This window comes from Telopea speciosissima, chromosome 5 (assembly GCF_018873765.1).
Source record: "Telopea speciosissima isolate NSW1024214 ecotype Mountain lineage chromosome 5, Tspe_v1, whole genome shotgun sequence".
In the NCBI taxonomy this organism is placed as follows: domain Eukaryota; kingdom Viridiplantae; phylum Streptophyta; class Magnoliopsida; order Proteales; family Proteaceae; genus Telopea; species Telopea speciosissima.
The window spans coordinates 52,488,167-52,506,221 of record NC_057920.1 but is presented as its reverse complement, the minus strand read 5'-3'; the positions used below and the strand labels follow the sequence as shown (position 1 = coordinate 52,506,221).

General features: G+C 40.0%; 1 protein-coding gene across 2 annotated transcripts in view; it reads right to left on the bottom strand.

Moving 5' to 3' along the window:
• Positions 1–11,578, bottom strand: part of LOC122662058 (uncharacterized protein slr1919) — a 161,087-nt gene extending 149,509 nt beyond the window's left edge. Inside the window, exon 1 of one of the 2 annotated variants that reach the window (XM_043857616.1) lies at positions 11,173–11,578. In XM_043857616.1, coding sequence (XP_043713551.1) covers positions 11,173–11,239 — 67 coding nt within the window. In that variant the 5' untranslated portion in view covers positions 11,240–11,578. The remainder of the gene's footprint in view (positions 1–11,172) is intronic. The other variant, XM_043857615.1, reaches the window with a different exon arrangement.
• Between the last annotated feature and the right edge of the window lie 6,477 nt (positions 11,579–18,055).

Below are 18,055 nucleotides of genomic sequence, written 5' to 3'. Positions count from 1 at the left end.
AGACGGAATATATGGTTTGTAACTTCAGCAACTCCAGGACGGATAATGAGTGGGTAAAAGTTGATGAGATAAGATTCCGCAAGGTAAGCATTTCAGGTATCTAGGATCAATCATCAGTAAGGAAGGTGATATAGAAGATGATGTCTCTCAGAGGATTAGAATAGGTTAGATGAAGTGGAGAGGCGCATCCAGAGTGTTATGTGATCGATGGATCCCTTTAAAGCTTAAAGGACATTTTACATTTTTTACAAGACAGACATAAGACCGGCTATGATGTATGGCGTGGACTGTTGGGCTGTCAAGAAGTGTCATATAGATAAGCTAAGTATAGTGGAGATGAGGATGTTGAGATGGATGTGTGGCATAACCTAGAAGGATAAAATACAAAATGATATTATTAGAGTTGACCTGGGAGTCGCCCCGATTCAAAGATAAGCTACAACAAAGTCGGCTAAGGTGGAATGGCCATGTTCAACGGAGGCCTTCCGATGCCTAAGTTCAGAGGAGTGACTCGATTATGATTGAAGGTTCTAAAAGAGCTAGGGGCAGACCTAAAATGACCCTAGGAGAAGTGGTGAGGAAAGACATGCATAGTTTAGGTCTTGTTTCAAGTATGATGTCGAATAAAGCTGATTAGAGGGAAAGGATCCACGTAGCTGACCCCAGTTAGTTTGTATAAGACTGTTAGTAGACCTAAATTAGAGAGTAATTGCTTGAATGATCAATATGATCATCCAAGCATTGTATTTATAATATGAGAGATTACATACTAATGACCAAAGTACCCCTAGTACAACCGACTTAACTAGGAGGTACAAAGAAGTAAAAAAATATAACTGTAAAATGACCAAAATACCCCCACGGTATTCTAGTGTACATAATTCAACACTCCCCCTCAAGTTGGAGCAAATATGTCAATCATGCCCAACTTGACTAGATTAGGATGGAACAATTTCCCAAAAAATCCCTTAGTGAAAATATCAACAACCTGATCAGTAGACTTCACAAAGGGAACACAAATCAACCCTTCTTCCAACTTCTCCTTGATGAAATGCCTGTCCACTTCAACATGCTTGGTGCGATCATGCTGTACTGGGTTGTGTGCAATGCTAATTGCAGCTTTGTTGTCACAGTACAACATCATAGGAATATGAACAGGAACACCAAGGTCTTATAGCAAGCCTTTCAGCCAAAGTAACTCACAAATGCCATGTGCCATAGCTCGAAACTCTGCTTCAGCACTAGAACGAGCCACCACATTCTGCTTCTTGCTACGCCAAGTGACAAGACTGCCTCCTACAAAAGAATAGTACCTAGAGATAGACTTCTGATTTGCAGAACCAGCCCAATCAGCATCGGTATATACCTCTACCCGTAGGTGACCATGAGGAGATAGAAGAATGCCTTTTCCAGGAGTTGACTTCAAGTAGTGAAGAATCCGAAGAACAGCCTCCATATGAGAGGAATAGGGGTCATGCATGAACTGACTCACAATACTCGCAGCAACAGCAATATTTGGACGTGTGTGTGGGAGATAAATTAGTTTCCCCACTAGTCTTTGGTACCGGCTCTTATCAACAAGTTCACCCCCTTTTTCTTTGAGACGGACAGTAGCCCCCATAGGGGTATTTGAAGGGTAACACCCTAACAAACCCGTTTCAGCCAACAAGTCTAGGACATACTTCCTTTGGGAGAAAAAGATGCCTTTAGAAGATTTGGCAACCTCAATCCCAAGAAAGTACTGTAGCTTCCCTAGATCTTTAATCTCAAACTCCTGCACAAGAAACTTCTTCAACCGGATGATCTCATCACCATCGTTGTCAGTAACCACAATGTCATCCACATAGACTATAAGAACAGTGAGTTTTTCACCAACCCTCTTTATAAAGAGAGTGTGATCAACATTACTTTGCTTATAGCCCATAGAAATCATGGCCTTATGAATCCGACCAAACCACGCTCGAGGTGACTGCTTCAACCCATAAAGTGTTGTCTTCAATTTGCACACTTGATTATTGTCCCAAGAAAACCCTGGTGGAATATCCATGTACACCTCCTCACCAAGTTCTCCATTTAGGAAGGCATTCTTCAAATCCAGCTGTTGTAGATCGCATCCAAGATTGACTGCACAAGATAGCAAAACCCGAACTGTATTCAACTTTGCAACAGGAGAAAAGGTCTTCTGGTAGTCAATTCCGTAAGTCTGAGTGAAGCCTTTTGCAACCAGACATGCCTTATATCGATCCACAATCCCATCAACCTTTTGTTTAACCACAAACACCCACTTAAATCCCACTGGTTTTTTCCCTAGAAGAAGGGCTACAAGATCCCAAGTATTATTTTTTTTCAAAGCTCTCATTTCTTCCAACATAGCTGCCTTCCACTTTCCATCTTTATAAGCTTCCTGCCAATTTTTAGGAATAGAAACAGAAGAAAGAGAGGACACATGCACGAAAAGACGGAGAAAGAGAACTATAAAAAACAAAGCGAGAAATGGGATGCAGGGTGCAAGTCCTAGTACCTTTGCGATGAACAATAGGTAGGTCGGAAAGAAGTCTCACCAGGAGGAGGAGGAGGATCTGGATCCTGAGCCGGCAATTGGATAGGTATTGGTGCCACAATAGATTTATGCTGTCCTCTTTTGGAGCATCTCTTTTTGTAGATGATGATATTAGAGTTGTCGATTCTCTTCTGAAATTCACTGCTGGTTCTCTGGACTGGACTCAACTCCCCCAAACTAGGAACATCACCACCATTATTTTCTACAAGCTCCCCCTGTAAAGGAATCCCTTCAGAAGAAGGGGCAGCAGCCAAAATAGGCTGGGGAGCAGCCAAAGGAGGCTGGGCAGCAGCCAAAGGAGATGGGGCAGCACTTATAGGAGCCGGGAGAGGAGGAACTTCAAGGGGAGGAAACACAAACACAAATTCTCCCCCTGAAGAAGTAGGGATGGATAATAGGAAAGACTCTCATGAAAAACCACATCCATACGAACCAGAGTACGACGGGAAGGGGGATGGTAACACTTATAAACCTTTCTGGGTTGGAGAGTAACCCAACAAAATACACCGCAGCCCACGAGGTTCAAGTTTGCCATGAGATTTAGTTTCTCTGGCATAGCACACACAACCAAACACTTTGGGAGGAACCACAAAGATGGAAGTCCCATGAAAAATGTCAGCCGGACTGTGGGAGTCTAGAACACGGGAAGGCAACCGATTAATAAGATAGGTTGCAGTGAGAACAGTATCCACCCAATATTGGTAGGGAACATGGCGCGAAAACATCAACGCCCTGGCTACTTCCAACAAGTGTCTGTTCTTCCTTTTAGCCACACCATTTTGGGCTGGGGTATCAACACAACTAATCTGGTGAACAATCCCATGATCAGCAAAATACTTTTGAAATTGATTTTCCCTATACTCAGTGCCATTATCACTTCTCAAAACCTTGAGAGTAACCTAGAACTAGTTTTGAACCATTTTATGAAAATGCTGAACACAGGTAAAAACTTGACTTTTGGTGTGCATAAGATAGACCCATGTGTGTCTAGAATGACAATCAATAAAAGAAACAAACCAACGATGACCAGAAAGTGAAGTTTTACAACTAGGGCCCCAAACATCAGAATGTACCAATTGAAAAGGTGAAGAACTCCGTTTATTTGAAATTGAATAGGTTGAACATGTCTGTTTGGCCAGAACACAAGCCTCACAAAAAAAAAAATCGGTCTTATCACATTTTTTTGAACAAAGTAGGAAATAAAGATGCTAAAAACCCTAATAGAGGATGACTTAATATAGAGTGTCATTGACAAATTTCAGAAGAGACTAAGGAGTTCTGATGTGGAGATGGTAATGTAGAGTCAGACGACCATCATCAAGCAAGTGCAAGCCACCATGCACTTTACCCAATCCAATCGTCGCCCCAGAGATCAGATCCTGAAAAACACAATGGGAAGGAAAAAAAGTTACTTTGCAGTTAAGATCATGAGTAATACTATTAATAGAAAGAAGGTTAGTAATAAAATTAGGAATATGCAAAACAGAAGACAAAGGAAGAGAGGAAGTGCAGTTGATGATTCCTTTTTCAGAGATGGAAGAAAGGGAACCATCAGCTACTTTGACTTTGTCTTGCCCAGAAGTGGGAGAATAACGATGGAAGAGGCTAGAGTACCTGGTCATGTGATCTGTAGCTCCAGAATCAATGATCCAAGGATGGGAAGCTACTGAAGCACAATGACCACCAAATGAAATACCTGACCGAGCAAAGTTTGAACCTGAAGGAGTAGGTGAATTGGCAGTAGCTGATGTAGTAGAGGCAGCAGCAGCGGAAGACTTGAGCACACATTGGAATGCCTGTAGATCCTCCTAAGATAGGCCAGTGTCAGTAGTAGGGGTTGTAGTAACAGACTCAGAGTGATGGGCCTTCTTGGGTGGTTTCTTCTTGGCAGCCCGTTTGACTTCAAAGTCAACTGGCTTCCCGTGAAGTTTCCAACATTTGTCCTTTGTGTGGTAGGGCTTATTACAATGCTCACAAGTGACAATGCCCTTGGTAGAACCATCACCAGAAGGGGTGGAACCAACAGTCATAGAAATAGCTGTGGAAGCAGTCTGGAGAGCTGATCTCTCAGTAGGTGGGAGGATGGAGAATAGCAGCCCTACGGTTCTCTTCAGAGGACACCAAGGCATAAGATTGTTCAAGTGTGGGAAAAGGAGAGTGACCCAACACTTGAACTCTAATATGATCATAATCCACATTTAATCCATCCAAGAAGTCATAGACCCGTATCTTGTCAACATGCTTCTTGTAAGAGGCAATATCACCAAGAGTGGAAGGATGGTAATCAGAAAAATGGTCCAACTATTGCCAAAGGCTGAGAAGTGTAGCATAGTACTTAGAGACAGTTAATTCCCCCTGAGTGGTATGAAGGACTTTCTCCCGGAGTTTATAAACCTGGGCATCATTCCCAAGCTGTCCATATGTTTCCTTGCAGGCAGACCATATCTGGGCAGCAGCATCAAGAAGAAGAAATCCACTGGCAAGATCTGATTGCATTGGGCCAATCAGATAAGACATTAGGATGCCATTATTGGAGATCCATCTGTTCAAAGGAGCACCAGCTTCAGTTGGCCGAGAAACAGTACCATCAATATGTCCAGTAAGCCCACGGCCAACAATGGCAAAGTAGGCAGAGCAAGACCATATCAGGTAATTACTCCCATCCAGCTTGATACGATTAGGGAGAAGGTCGTGAAATCATTTCTACCATACCCATCATCAGCAGAAGTGCCAGAAGAGACCTCAGAGCCAGCCATTATGCAGCAGAAAAATCCAAATCGCAAAGAGGGGCTGTGGTGATGAGAAACCCAATAAATACTCCAAGATAAGAGCTGGAAATTGGAGGAGAAACCTTTTTAAATGTAGGAAGAGTTGTCCCCCAACAAACCAGCAGCAACAGGTAGGGCAATCCCTAAGATCGACTTTTTCAGGGTTTTGAAAAAAACCCTGATTTTGGTAAAATCGATGGAGGGCAGATTGCAAGCAAAAAATCACCAGAAAGAGCTGAAACTTGGATCGAGTGTGCCTCTAATAGTACTGAAGTACCCTTTCAAAAATCAGCCTCAACAGAGAAGTAGAACACCAAGATCGATATTTGCAGGGTTTTGAAAAAAACCAAAGATGAGAGCAAAATCGATCAGGGAGAGAAGCCGCAATATGGCTTGTGATGGAACCTTGTCCAATATAAATCTGCTGCAGTTCTTGAGCTTCAATAATGTGGAGAGATCCTTCGGCAGCGTAGATGAATCAGTCCAAAAAAACTTGAAGTCTTCAAATATCGCAGGCAGTGTACAAGCTCCTATCGATCTGAAAAAAAAATTTATAGCATGAATGAGGTGATGGAGGGCAGCAACTGGATCTGCAGATCACCTCATCAGTGCTGCCCTAGTGGGAGGATGAAGAACAAAGGGAAAGAGAGGGGAAAAAGAGCTCGAGAATGAAGGGAAGGAGAGGGGACTGCCCTAATTCGAAACCTGCTCTGATGCCATGTTAGCAGATCTGAATTAGAGAGTAATTGCTTGAATGATCAATATGATCAACCAAGCATTGTATTTATAATATGAGAGATTACATACTAATGACCAAAGTACACCCCTAGTACAGCCGACTTAACTAGGAGGTACAAAGAAGTAAACAAATACAACTGTAAAATGACTAGAATACCCCCACGGTATTCTGGTGTACATAATTCAACAAAGACTGATTTTTTGTTGTTGTTGTTGTGTTCCTTTTCTTTTCTTTTATCTTTATTGTCTTGTCTTCGCTATGATCCATGTAGCTGACCCCATTTAGTTGGGATAAGGCTTAGTTGGTGTTGTTAATTGGGATAAGGCTTAGTAGTTGTTGTTGTTCTTGTTGTTGTTGTACAGTGAGAACAGTTCAGACCCCTTTCTTTGGGTATGAAAAATAGAATCTGGAAAGAAACTGTAAATAAAACTTGAAGTGAAGGACAAAACTGGAATTTAAAATTAGAATAGGGATAAAGCAGAAACAGCTTTGAAAAAAGGGGCAAAAGCTGCAAAACTGTAATTTCAGCACACTTTAGGACTTTTCTGGAATTACAGAATAGCATGGGGTAAAACAGAAACAAATTTCGCAAGAAGGGATTTTCTGAAATATCAAATCTCAGCAGTGGAGTGAAATGTAAGAGAACTTCAGAATAGAGGGGCTTTTAATAAAATATTCAAAGAACTTATCCTCAATTGGGAATAACAAAAGAGGTTGTCTTCAACCTCTCAACAGAATAGAGAGGGTGTTAGACCAATCTGCTTTGAGATGAGATATTTTATTCAAAAGTGGTCCCCTGAAATTTAGGCCAGAGAATCCCAACCCTTAGGACTCTTGAATCAACTCAACAAGCACCCAATCACTAGTACAAAAATAATATTTCATAACTGAAACTAAGCCTGGTGGTATTTTAGAAGCAGTCCTCAAAGATGGCTTGTTTATCAGCAAAGGAACTCTTATTGGTTCAAACTTGGCAGGCTAAGTTGCCCTAAGGTGAGGATTCTGGTCCCTGAATTTCAGGCTGAAAGGAGTTGCATCGAGGGTGATCTAGTTCTCTCTTGATGAGTTCAATTCTGAGGCCAGAACAGGACATCAGTAAACTAGCCACGAAATTTTAAACAGAAGAAGAAAGGGAAGAGGATGGGAGAAGGAAGGACAGAAACAACTGTAAGAAGAACAAAAGGAATAAAGGAAGACAGGAAGAAAGATCTGACCTGATGAAGAGTCAGTTCTGGAATTGTGTAAAGAAGAGAATCATTTGCATACTCTAATTCACAGCATATGAAATCATAAGGAAAAGCTTCATCAATTCAACTCTAATCTTCCATCGTGGGTTACATTCATACATATAAAAGAGAAGAGTTTACAAATTAATATAAAAAAACTCCTAAACAAACTTTGAAACAATGGTATTTCAAACTCTAACCCATCCCTATCGACTGCTAAACAGGAAATAAAAACTAAATATGAAATGAAAAAATAACCCCTAAATGATTGAAAAAACCCCCTATGGGACCAGAACCCAGGTTTGGACCTGGTTCTTCTCAGCCCGGGTTTCCAGACTGGGTCATCTCGGTCGAACAATGCATGTGCAACTACATCAAGATCAAAAAGTGTCATGAGGTCGAATATCTAAAAGATTAAAATCGAAGTATATTGAGTTTTGATTTGGTTCTCTAAAAGAGCGTACCCAGTGCACGAGGCTCCCGCCACCGCGGGGACTGGGGAGAGTCATAATGTGCGCAGCCTTACCATTATCATCCCATTATACTTCAAACTCAAATTCAGATCTGGGGTTTCTCTTCCAAGCATTTTGAAGTCTAATCTCCAGTCCTTGCCACAATCAGTAAATTTCATCCTTACACCATTCATAAATCAGCCCCAAGGTTCAAGATTTCGGTCAGAATCCACCGAAATGTCTCAAAAATTTTCAGTTTCGAAAAAAGTCAAAACAAAATGCAGTGCAGCTTACCAAGCTTACAAAGTTTCAGTTGAAATTTTGGAGGTTTCGTACAAATCAATGCTCATACAAGCACTGTTTCGATCAAAATGGATCAACCATTTCATTAGTTTCAGTGGTTTCGATAGTAAGATGGGAAATTTAAATTAAATATTAAAAAAAAAAACAGATTTGGTAACTTTTTTGCCAAATCACAAACATATCTTGGTGGAACAAGGTGATGGAGCATTTCTTGAGAAATACCATGACACGGCCATCTTTTGTGACAGAGTCAAAAGAAAGGTTTTGTCGGTGCAGCAGCAATCTTCTAGAGGTTTTGAGACCCCTCGGAACTCTATGTGGTACTAACATAGAGTCGGAGGAACGGTTGCACTTGACTACTTCTAAATACACTATTAAATGGCTTTTCTTCATTATTAATGCATATTTTAGTTGCTTTAATTGAATATTATATGTTCTAGTACTAAATTATATGTAGAATAGGCTATATTAGAGAAAGTATACAACAAGGTACAGCATACACTAGCAACCTAGGGTCCAAAACCAAACTACCAATTTGGGTGTGTTTATTTACAAACTAAAGGTCCCAATATGTTTAGAATTGCTTAATTACGGTTTCCCTGAATTAACGGCCAAAATATGGCTAATTGACCACATAAATGGTCAAACGAAACTTGCAGCCGAAATGGTACAGGATTCAGTTGAAATTTGACCGAAACCCGAAATATTTCGGTTTCAAAGCTGGTCAAAACCGAAACCTCAAACCATGGTCAGCCCCCAATAAAAGCCTTTCCCCAGAATAACCAATCTGTCTTTATCAGTCTATCCCAACAAGTCTTTCAAATCAATTAAACCAATTTCCTTCTTTATCATCCGACCATTATCATTTTGCAACCATGCTGTCCTTTATCCTAATCATTACATTTAACTCAAAACCTCCATTTTAATCAGCCCAATCCTAAATTTAGTATTATGAAATTTCCTTTAGTTTATTAGATTTGTGTTACATGCATAAAAGTCAGGTATTTGCATATGGAGGGGTGAGCTGTAGATGGAGTTCACGTGGCAGTTCTTTATTCAGTTTGTGACTTTGTGTAGTCTGTGTCACTACAGTCAAGGGTGTACATGGGTCTATTGACAGTTAATTGAGTTAGTTATTTTTCTGTAATGTATTTAAGGTGGATTGACGACTTGGCAAATATGTCATCTGAATATTAAAGATCACTGAGTAATGGGTTTTCCCTCGAAGCAACCCACTGTGTACTAATATCTTTCGCAAATTCTTCACTTTTTCCCCTCTCCAGTCAATCCACAATAGGCCCTAAGAGAAGGAGAGGAGAAAAACAAGGTTGGTCAGGCCAAGTTCGCAATGAGGAACGTGACATGTTGACCAGTCAAAGAAAACAAAATACGAGGGAAGCACATCTCCACAACAGAAACATGACCCAATGAATATCCTCAATCTCCCTCTTCTAATCATAGTTCAAAATCTCTCCGAGATCTCGGCAAGATCTTGGAAATCTCGGTAAACTCGAGCTAGTCGAGACAAGATATGATACAAAACAACAAAATTTCAAATCTCGAAAAACTTGACCGAGATTTCGAAATATTTCAAGAATCTCGGTGAAATCTCGAATATTTCGAGAATCTCAACCTCCTCAGTACTCATAGAGTCATAGTATTGTATTGTTGGGACTTGGGAGTTAAGATGTGGAAGACTAGGGTAGTAAGGTGTCTATGACTTATGTATTATTCATTGTACTTAGGTTGGGTGTCTATGTAATAAGCATTGTGAACACTTCATTGTATCTTGTGGTTTGTAGTAGAAACTTTAAGTCTTTAACTATTTCTTAAATAATTATTCAATATTTTGTGCAAATTTACTTGTTTTACTTGCCAATTATGTCCCATATCATTCAAACAATGTGTAGAATAGGCAATATTACATTAAGGGTAATCCAAAACACTAAATTGAGTGTTTTTTTTTTTTTGAAATTTGAATCTTTAAATATGTTTATTGCCCAAAACAAGCTTACCTTAAAGTTTTGGAGCCAACTATGGCCATATGCCCACCGAAACATAATTCCAAAACATTAAAATATATATATATATATACACTGTCTCGCCGAGATCTCGGAAAACTCGACCTAGTCGAGACCTAGTTTTAAAACCTTGCTTCTAATAGATGATTGAACCAAGACAGTAAGGAATCTTCACTTTGCTGTATCTCCTGCAGATCAGACTTACGTAACACAGTCACACCTAATTGTACAAGTTCGAATAGGTCACATGAATTATTTTCCGGTGGGAACATAAAAGTTTCTATTAAAGTGAGTTCAGAGAGAACATCAGAATTCTGAAGCTTGAAGACCAATGCAAGTTAGAGTAAAAATTTTAAGAAGTCATGTCAGTGTCCCATCACAAATGATCAACTTTTGTAGCAACTTCCAAACAGATGTTATAAAAGAAAATTCCGTACCCACTATATAAGTCCTGACCTTATTTATGGAATATATAGCAATACAATGAAACCATCCAACCAGTTAAACTTTAGAGCTGGCATAAGATGAAGGAACTCCTATGAAATTGTTAAAGACATCGTAGTCCCTCAAATAGACAGGCAGTCACACTCCACATGAAAAAGTGCCTCCAATTTCACAGATGATGGATCGCATCACAACAAGAAGATGACACAGCCGTCATTGCATTATTCATTACAACGTAGGCCTTACCTAGGCAGGTTCCGATTAGCAAAAAGGCACCCATTAGAACAAACGCTCCATTAAAAATGAGAAAACGTGGAGCAACAAAAGCTCCAACAATAAACATTATGTTGCAGGGTAGAAGAAATTTTCCCTCTTTTGCCTGTTCACTCCATCAAGAGATCTCATTTTTAGTTTTGAACACTTTCAATCTCCTCTCTCAATCCGCTTCTAACCTTGATAAGATAATCAAAGTACTTGAAAAGGCAAGCTTAAATAATGAAATTAAATTACAAATGCAAAGCCAAGACCCTGGTAACTTCTACCATTGGAAGAGAAACATCACCATTCTTCTTATACACCAAATATCTTGGAAACTTTCCACAATATAAATGCAGCATTTTAAAAAAATAAATAAATAAATAAATAAAGAGATAGATTACTAGGATGATTCAAGCGAGAAAGTGCGATGAGACGCTGCCGGTTGAGAGCTGCAACTGCATTCCTCATGGGCTAAAACCTCTTCAAAAAAATCTTGGCTTCATCAAAAACGTCTCAGAAGTGGACTTAACGCTTTACATTTCGATCTTGATGACGAGCCAATGTCATTTCCAGGAAGTGCTCGACGAAATGCTTAAAAGAAATGACGGAACAGGCTCAAGACTAATGAAGTGAGAAACACATAGCGAGAAAGAAAGGGAGAGAGATATCTTTTGCTTGAATTGGGGAAAATACAACGAGAACGGGAAAAGCGAGATGCTTCGATCAATCGCCACGTTGCGTCAACTTGGCGCCTCGTGTATGCACCAATTTGAACGAGGAAGTCATCTATTTCTCCCTTGGCCCTGTTCTCTCTCTCCTCGACTCCGTTGTTTGACCGAACCGGAATTTTTATGAGGGGATAGTGTTTTTTTTGGTAAATTTTGAGGGGTAGTATCAAGTCTAAAGGTGTCAATTAGTGCAGTTCTGGTTATTCGATTTGATTTATATTTTGATAAGGTAAAATAAAAAACAAACCAGATAGGAATCAGTAAAAATCAGAATCGTTTTGCATACGATCCGGTTTTATCAGTTTCTATTCGATTTTCATTTTCTGATTCAAAATCGGTTTATATGCGGTTTGTGTAGTGTTTGTTTTGGGAAACGGTAATGAAGACAAGGTGCTCGCTTGATAACCTTACTATTGTTTCTGTTCTGGTTATGTGCTATGAAACAGCAGAACAGTTTTTTTCTTTTCTGTGCTGAGAAACCGTTTTTGACCCGCTTGGTAAACCTGTTCTGAAAAAACGTTTTTCTTTCTTCACTTTTTCCTCTTCTTCGTCTTCTTCTCTTGGTTATGGGTCTTGTCTGCAATTGCAACCTGCTTTTAAATCTTTTATCACTGGATCGTACCTTTTGTGTGTGTTTGCTTGGCGAGACGCTGACTTGGCCGACTTGTATTTTTTCCCTTCTCCTCTTGTTACGATTCCCTTCCTCCTTTCAATTTCTTCCCTTTTTTATTTTTTCCTTACCCATGCATCCCTGTTTTGTTCTGTTCAGTCCCAGCTTGATCTGGTTCCACAAGAGAGACACAGATCCTTCTCAATTATTCATCTTTCCATCTCAAACTCTAGGGTTTGAATCGATTCTCTTGTGCGACCCTAGCCCTTGTTTCTTACACCCTAAACCCAACCCTGCTGTCATATATCAAATATGATCTCTGTTCTATCACCAGGTATGATTTCAATGGCTTGGCTTTATTTCTGGCTTGATCTTTTGGGTGAATAAGCACTCTGTACTTAAGAGGGTAGTCCATTCAGATACCTATCCTGAAATTTCCCTTCGATTGGGCTTTCAGTGAGGGAGGTCTTCTTGTTTCTAGTAATGGTGAAAGCATATCAAACCGGAGATTTTTGTTGAAGTTTGTAGCAACGATGAAGGTTTCTTGGGTTCCTACTTCACCGCGAAGGTTCTTAAGTGGGAAACCCTAATAAGCACAGCTTTCAGTTCACTCCAATGGATGAACACATAAACCGTGGTTCTTAGGGTTTCTGTGAACCAAATCGGGCACAAAGAGCGAGCGACAGAAAGAGAGAGAGAGGAAGAGATATAGTGAGAGAAAGAAAGGGATAGAGTACGAGGTCGATCTTACCTCCAAGATGAGTTGCAGGTTGTACAAGGTTTCAATGGCTAGAGGCGTGAGAGGTGAGAGAGAGGTTAGGGACGTTGAGAAGTGAGAGAGGTTAGAGGCGTGAGCAGTTTATCAAGCACAACTTTTAATTTTCAGCACATATTGACAGAACATGTCCAACATGTTCTGTCAAAAGTCTTTCAAGGAGCATAATTTTTTATTTATGTTTACAAAAACACTCACAAAAAACACTTCGTTATCAAGCGGTTTTGGGGTGTTTTTGTAAGGTTATCAAGCGGGCTCAAGGTTTTCTCGTAAGGTTATCAAGCGGGCTCAAGGTTTTCAAGGCCTTTATATTCTCGTGTTTCCCCATTCATTCCCGATCTCCCTCACTCATCATATTTCCCATGCCTATATGATTACGAAAAAAAACTTCCCAACTTCAGCCATCCTTTTCCTTTCCTATTCTTTGTTTTTCCACTTTTTTTTCTTCTCCACTCTCACATGATAACAAATTATTGCTTCTATTAGAAAGTAGGGTTTTGTTAATCCATTTTAACAGCATCCATCATTTTCAATTCATACTTGAACAAATTAATCCAAGACATTTTACACATTTTATCTCTCAAGTGATGCAATAATTATGCTTATCAAATTAATTATTACATTTTTACCAACAAAAATTAATTAATTATTATGTTATTAATTAATCCAATCGATGCATTAGCTAGTATTTGAGTAAGAGGTACCAATTTCTATATGGTTTTTCCGACTTCTTATTCGGTTTAGAACCGCGGTTTTACGATGCAAATCAAAACTGAATCAGGAAAAGAACCTATAAAATCAAAATCGGATCATTTTTCTGCGGTGCGGTCAGTTCGATCGTAAACAGTCAGTTACAGTTCCATTTTCACACCCTTAATCAAGTCAGATAATCCAGATCAACCCGTATTCGGATCCTTGTCCGTTTTATGGTCCTCATAATCAATCCGTACACCAACTAATTCGGGTCCTTCTCCTTTTTATGGTCCTCATAATCATCCATACACCAACTAATAATGGCTAACTTCCAAGGTCATAGCTTTTAAACGCTTTTATCCCAAAAATTCTTAATCAACAATTAAAAAAAAGTTTGTGAGTGACTATTATATTATGTAATGGATTGAGTTTCCCTCCACTCATGGTGAATGGGGTCGAGGGGCGGGAGAGGGTATATCGAGAGGGCATTTTGGAACATACAAAACCCTAGGAGGGGTTTGTGAACCCTAGGATGGTGGGTGAATCGTCCTCTATGGGTGGAGGAAAACTTTGTCCTTATTTTTTAAAATCTAATATTGTCACATTTTTTAGGTAAACATTTGAAATGATAAGATTCATGACCATAGGTGGAAATCCAGGTTTTCTTACTCAACTCAATCTCCTCAAAACTTATTGACTTGAACAAGAAAAACTTGATCAGGATGGGATACCCCTCCTATCTCCAAAAAAAAAAAACTTGATCAGGATGAGTCATACTTTTAAAAAAAAATTATTACCCTTATAATCTATGTTTCTGTTTCTTACCAGAGAGAGAGAGAAACATAGTTCTACTTTCTTGCATATAATTCTATCCAAACGACTCATCAAATTCTGGTTGAATGACACAAATAGCAGCAAAGAAGGAAGAGGTAAGACATATAAGCATAGAACCATATGTGGTTGAATGCCACTAATAGCAAGGAAACGATCATTTTTTCTTCGAAAAAACAAGACACGACAACCATACAAGGAAAGGTATAAGGAGACTATGATGGAATTGCTTTTATAGATATAAAGCACAATCCAACTATTATTAAGTTGATCATCCACTCTTCTCCTTGTGCTAGCTTCCCATTGGTAACTCGGATAGGTTTTGTGTGACGTTGTTCATCCTCTAGCTTATGTTAACTTCAACAATAGCCGTTGTGTTCCAAAGGATGAGGAATAAGAAACGCGATTCATAATTTAAGAGCTAGGCGGACCGCCTAAAGGAACCCAATCACATGCCCTGTCACCCAAGCGGGCGATGCCCTAAGCCCTCTTGAGGGGGGAAGCAGAGACAAGGAACACAGGGAGTCGAGGGATAGGCTCGGAGAATTCTGCCAGAGTGGGCCGCTAAGCAAATGTGGCAAGCGAGGTGAAAAAGGAGATATTACTAAGGTCAAATGCTATAACTTCCGAGGAAGATGGGGACGGTCGCTCGTGATTGCCTTTATGCTTGAAAAAGAAGGTACCATTTCTATACCTCTCTCTGTGTACTTTTATTTGTACACATGTTTGAATTTTTCCAAACCCGATCGACTAGATTTTTGGATACGGGGGGCAACAAGACACATAGCAAATGATCGAGGGTTTGTAGATTATAGAAAGATTGGATGGACAAGCGACCCAGAACCATCTACATGGAAATGGCACAAGTGAAATAGTTTGAGGGTGGGCGCTATTAGCTCACCTTACGCCTTTGGGCGCATCTTGCTTCTTCATAATGTGCTATGGGCTGACAAAAATCCAACGTAATCTACTTTTTGTTATTGTTTATTCATTTGTTTTTTATGGTGATACTTTTGAGATACTTTTGGATGGTAGTTCTTTTGAACAATGCAAATTTGAGAATGATTTTATTAAATTAGACTTAATAACTCTTGTGGTTACTTCTTCATCTTTTGTAATTAATAATTATGTTTATTCGATCAATTGCATGGCATGCTAGACTAGGACACATAGGTTAAGATAAGATGGGATAGTTAGCTAGAGAAGGCCTTCTTGGCCCCTCGCTCAAAATCAACCTACAGACATGTGAGCCTGTTTAGCCGGGTAAAGCTCACCGGAAGCCTTTTGGAAAGGCAATGGTCAACCTGCACTTCTAGAGCTTATCCATTCTGGACATCTGCAGACTAATGAATGTAAAAGGCACGTCATGGTGCTTCTTATTTCCTTAGATGACTATTCGCGATATGGTTGAGTTCTATGAGTAAGAACCAAGTCTGGGAGTTAGTTGACCTTCCGCCTGGACACAAAGCCATCGGGAACAAATGGGTCCTGAAGGTCAAGCACAAGGTAGATGGTTCAATTGACAAATATAAAGCAGGCCTTGTGGCGAAGGGATATACCCAAAGAGAGGGTGTAGACTAAGATTAGACGTTCTCCCCTATGGTGAGAATGGCCTCTATACGCCTCATTCTAGTCATTTCACAAAGTTGGATTTGGAACTCTACCAAATGGATGTTAAAACTGCTTTTCTCAATGGAGAATTGGATGAGGAGTTCTTTATGGCTAAACCCGTGGGTTTTGAGGAGGGACAAGAGCGCAAAGTATGCCGTCTAAAAGGTTCCATCTATGGTCTTAAGCAATCTTTCAGGCATTGGTACATTAGATTTTATCATGTCATTACCTTTATAGGTTTTGAAATTATTGAAGAAGACCACTCCGTGTGTGTTAAACGGTCCAAGGAAGGTTTCATTATCCTATCCTTATATATTAATGACATCTTGCTGGCTAGGAATGACATTGAGTTGATTGTCGCCACTAAAGAGTGGTTGTCCTCTACTTTTGAGACGAATGCCATGGGTGAGGCCAACTTTGTGTTGGGCATGAAGATTGTGAGGGACCGCACTAGGACACTTCTTAGTTTATCTCAAGAGATCCAAAATACCCTATATGACAACAGTAGGTAGTCTGATGTAGGCGATGATGTGCACGCGTCCAGATATATGCTTTGTTGTTGGCATGGTTAGCCATTACATGTGTAATTGGATTAACATGAGGGGCTCATGGAAAACCATCTGACATTACACCTTTTTTTTTGTGACTCATTGCCCGGGCAACTTGTCGTATTTGTGATAGACGTAGTAATGAATACATTACATATAAAGGATTAGCGTTGCTCATCATGAGGGATCGAGAGTGCTAGATCTGAGTAATTAGATCGTTTGGGGTATTTCAAGATTGTTTGTAAATGATGTACTATATGTTAAGAAAACAATGCCCAGAATGGCGATTTGCAGAAGAAAACGAAAAACAGAGAAGACACACAACACACAACACCAAACACCAAAGATTTACGTGGTTCACCCCCAAGATGGAAGCTATGTCCACGGCCGAGCAATAGAACATATTTCACTATCTTTTGGAAATGTTACAGAACCTATGTTACATCCCTCCCAGAGATAAGAACATTATATAGAGAAGCCCTAACCCGAGAAAGTACAAAAATGCCCCTAGACCTCAAAAAGTCAAGCCGGACAGGGTTGGACCAAAACATAACATGTCTCAAAACATATCGATTCGAAGGTCTCGACGAGCCCAACACAACTCATGCCCCTTGGCGATGATGTATGCCCTTTTTAGGCCATCCGAGCTCGTTTCGAGGCCGAAACGGCCCTTCAAAGATCCCAACTACACTTTTTGGACCGAAATCAGGCTTCACCAATAACACTATGTTGGTTAGATGGAAGCTTGATATAGTACTCCTCCCCCTGTATTATCTTGATAGGTCGCACGCCCCATTTCCTGTAGGAAGAGTTACACAATTGAGAGAGACTTGGATGCATAGTTAAACTAATGCGCCCCATGTGGGCTAGTGGGAGATGTAAATCGAACATGGCCCAGGCCCGGTTCAAGCCGCCCACAAGGGGCAGGCCGGACCTGACCCGACCCACTGTGCATGGAGAGAATCAGCTACTTAAGTGGCAGGATCTCTTCCTCCCTCTTTGGTCGATTCCCAATGGGAGTCTAAATAGGGGCAAGGGTCTTAAGGTTTTAGCATTAAATAGAAAGTCTATAACCCTAAGATCACATCATCTGAGAAACCAAATTCTCCCTCTCTCCAGTGTTTTGTGTTCTCTTTGGGATTCCATCTCTTCCCAGGGATTTGTGGTGTGGAGTTCTTCTTCATGGAGAAACCTTTCAAGATATTCGAAGATCATGAAGGAGATCGTTCGAGTTCGTGAAGCTTGTAACCAAACTCGTTCGAGATCATCTTCCGCTGCATTCCCATCTCCGTTCAGATAACAACCTAACGGGTGGTGATTTATTTACATATGAGAACAATTAAATTGTTGTATATGGTTTGAATGATGTGGTTTGAAGTATTATGGGATAGTTGGAAGGGGTTAAACAATTTGAAGTATTTGTTTTTTGAACATGGTTTGATATGTGTGGTTTTAACTAGTATGGATGATATTAAATTTTACCTATGG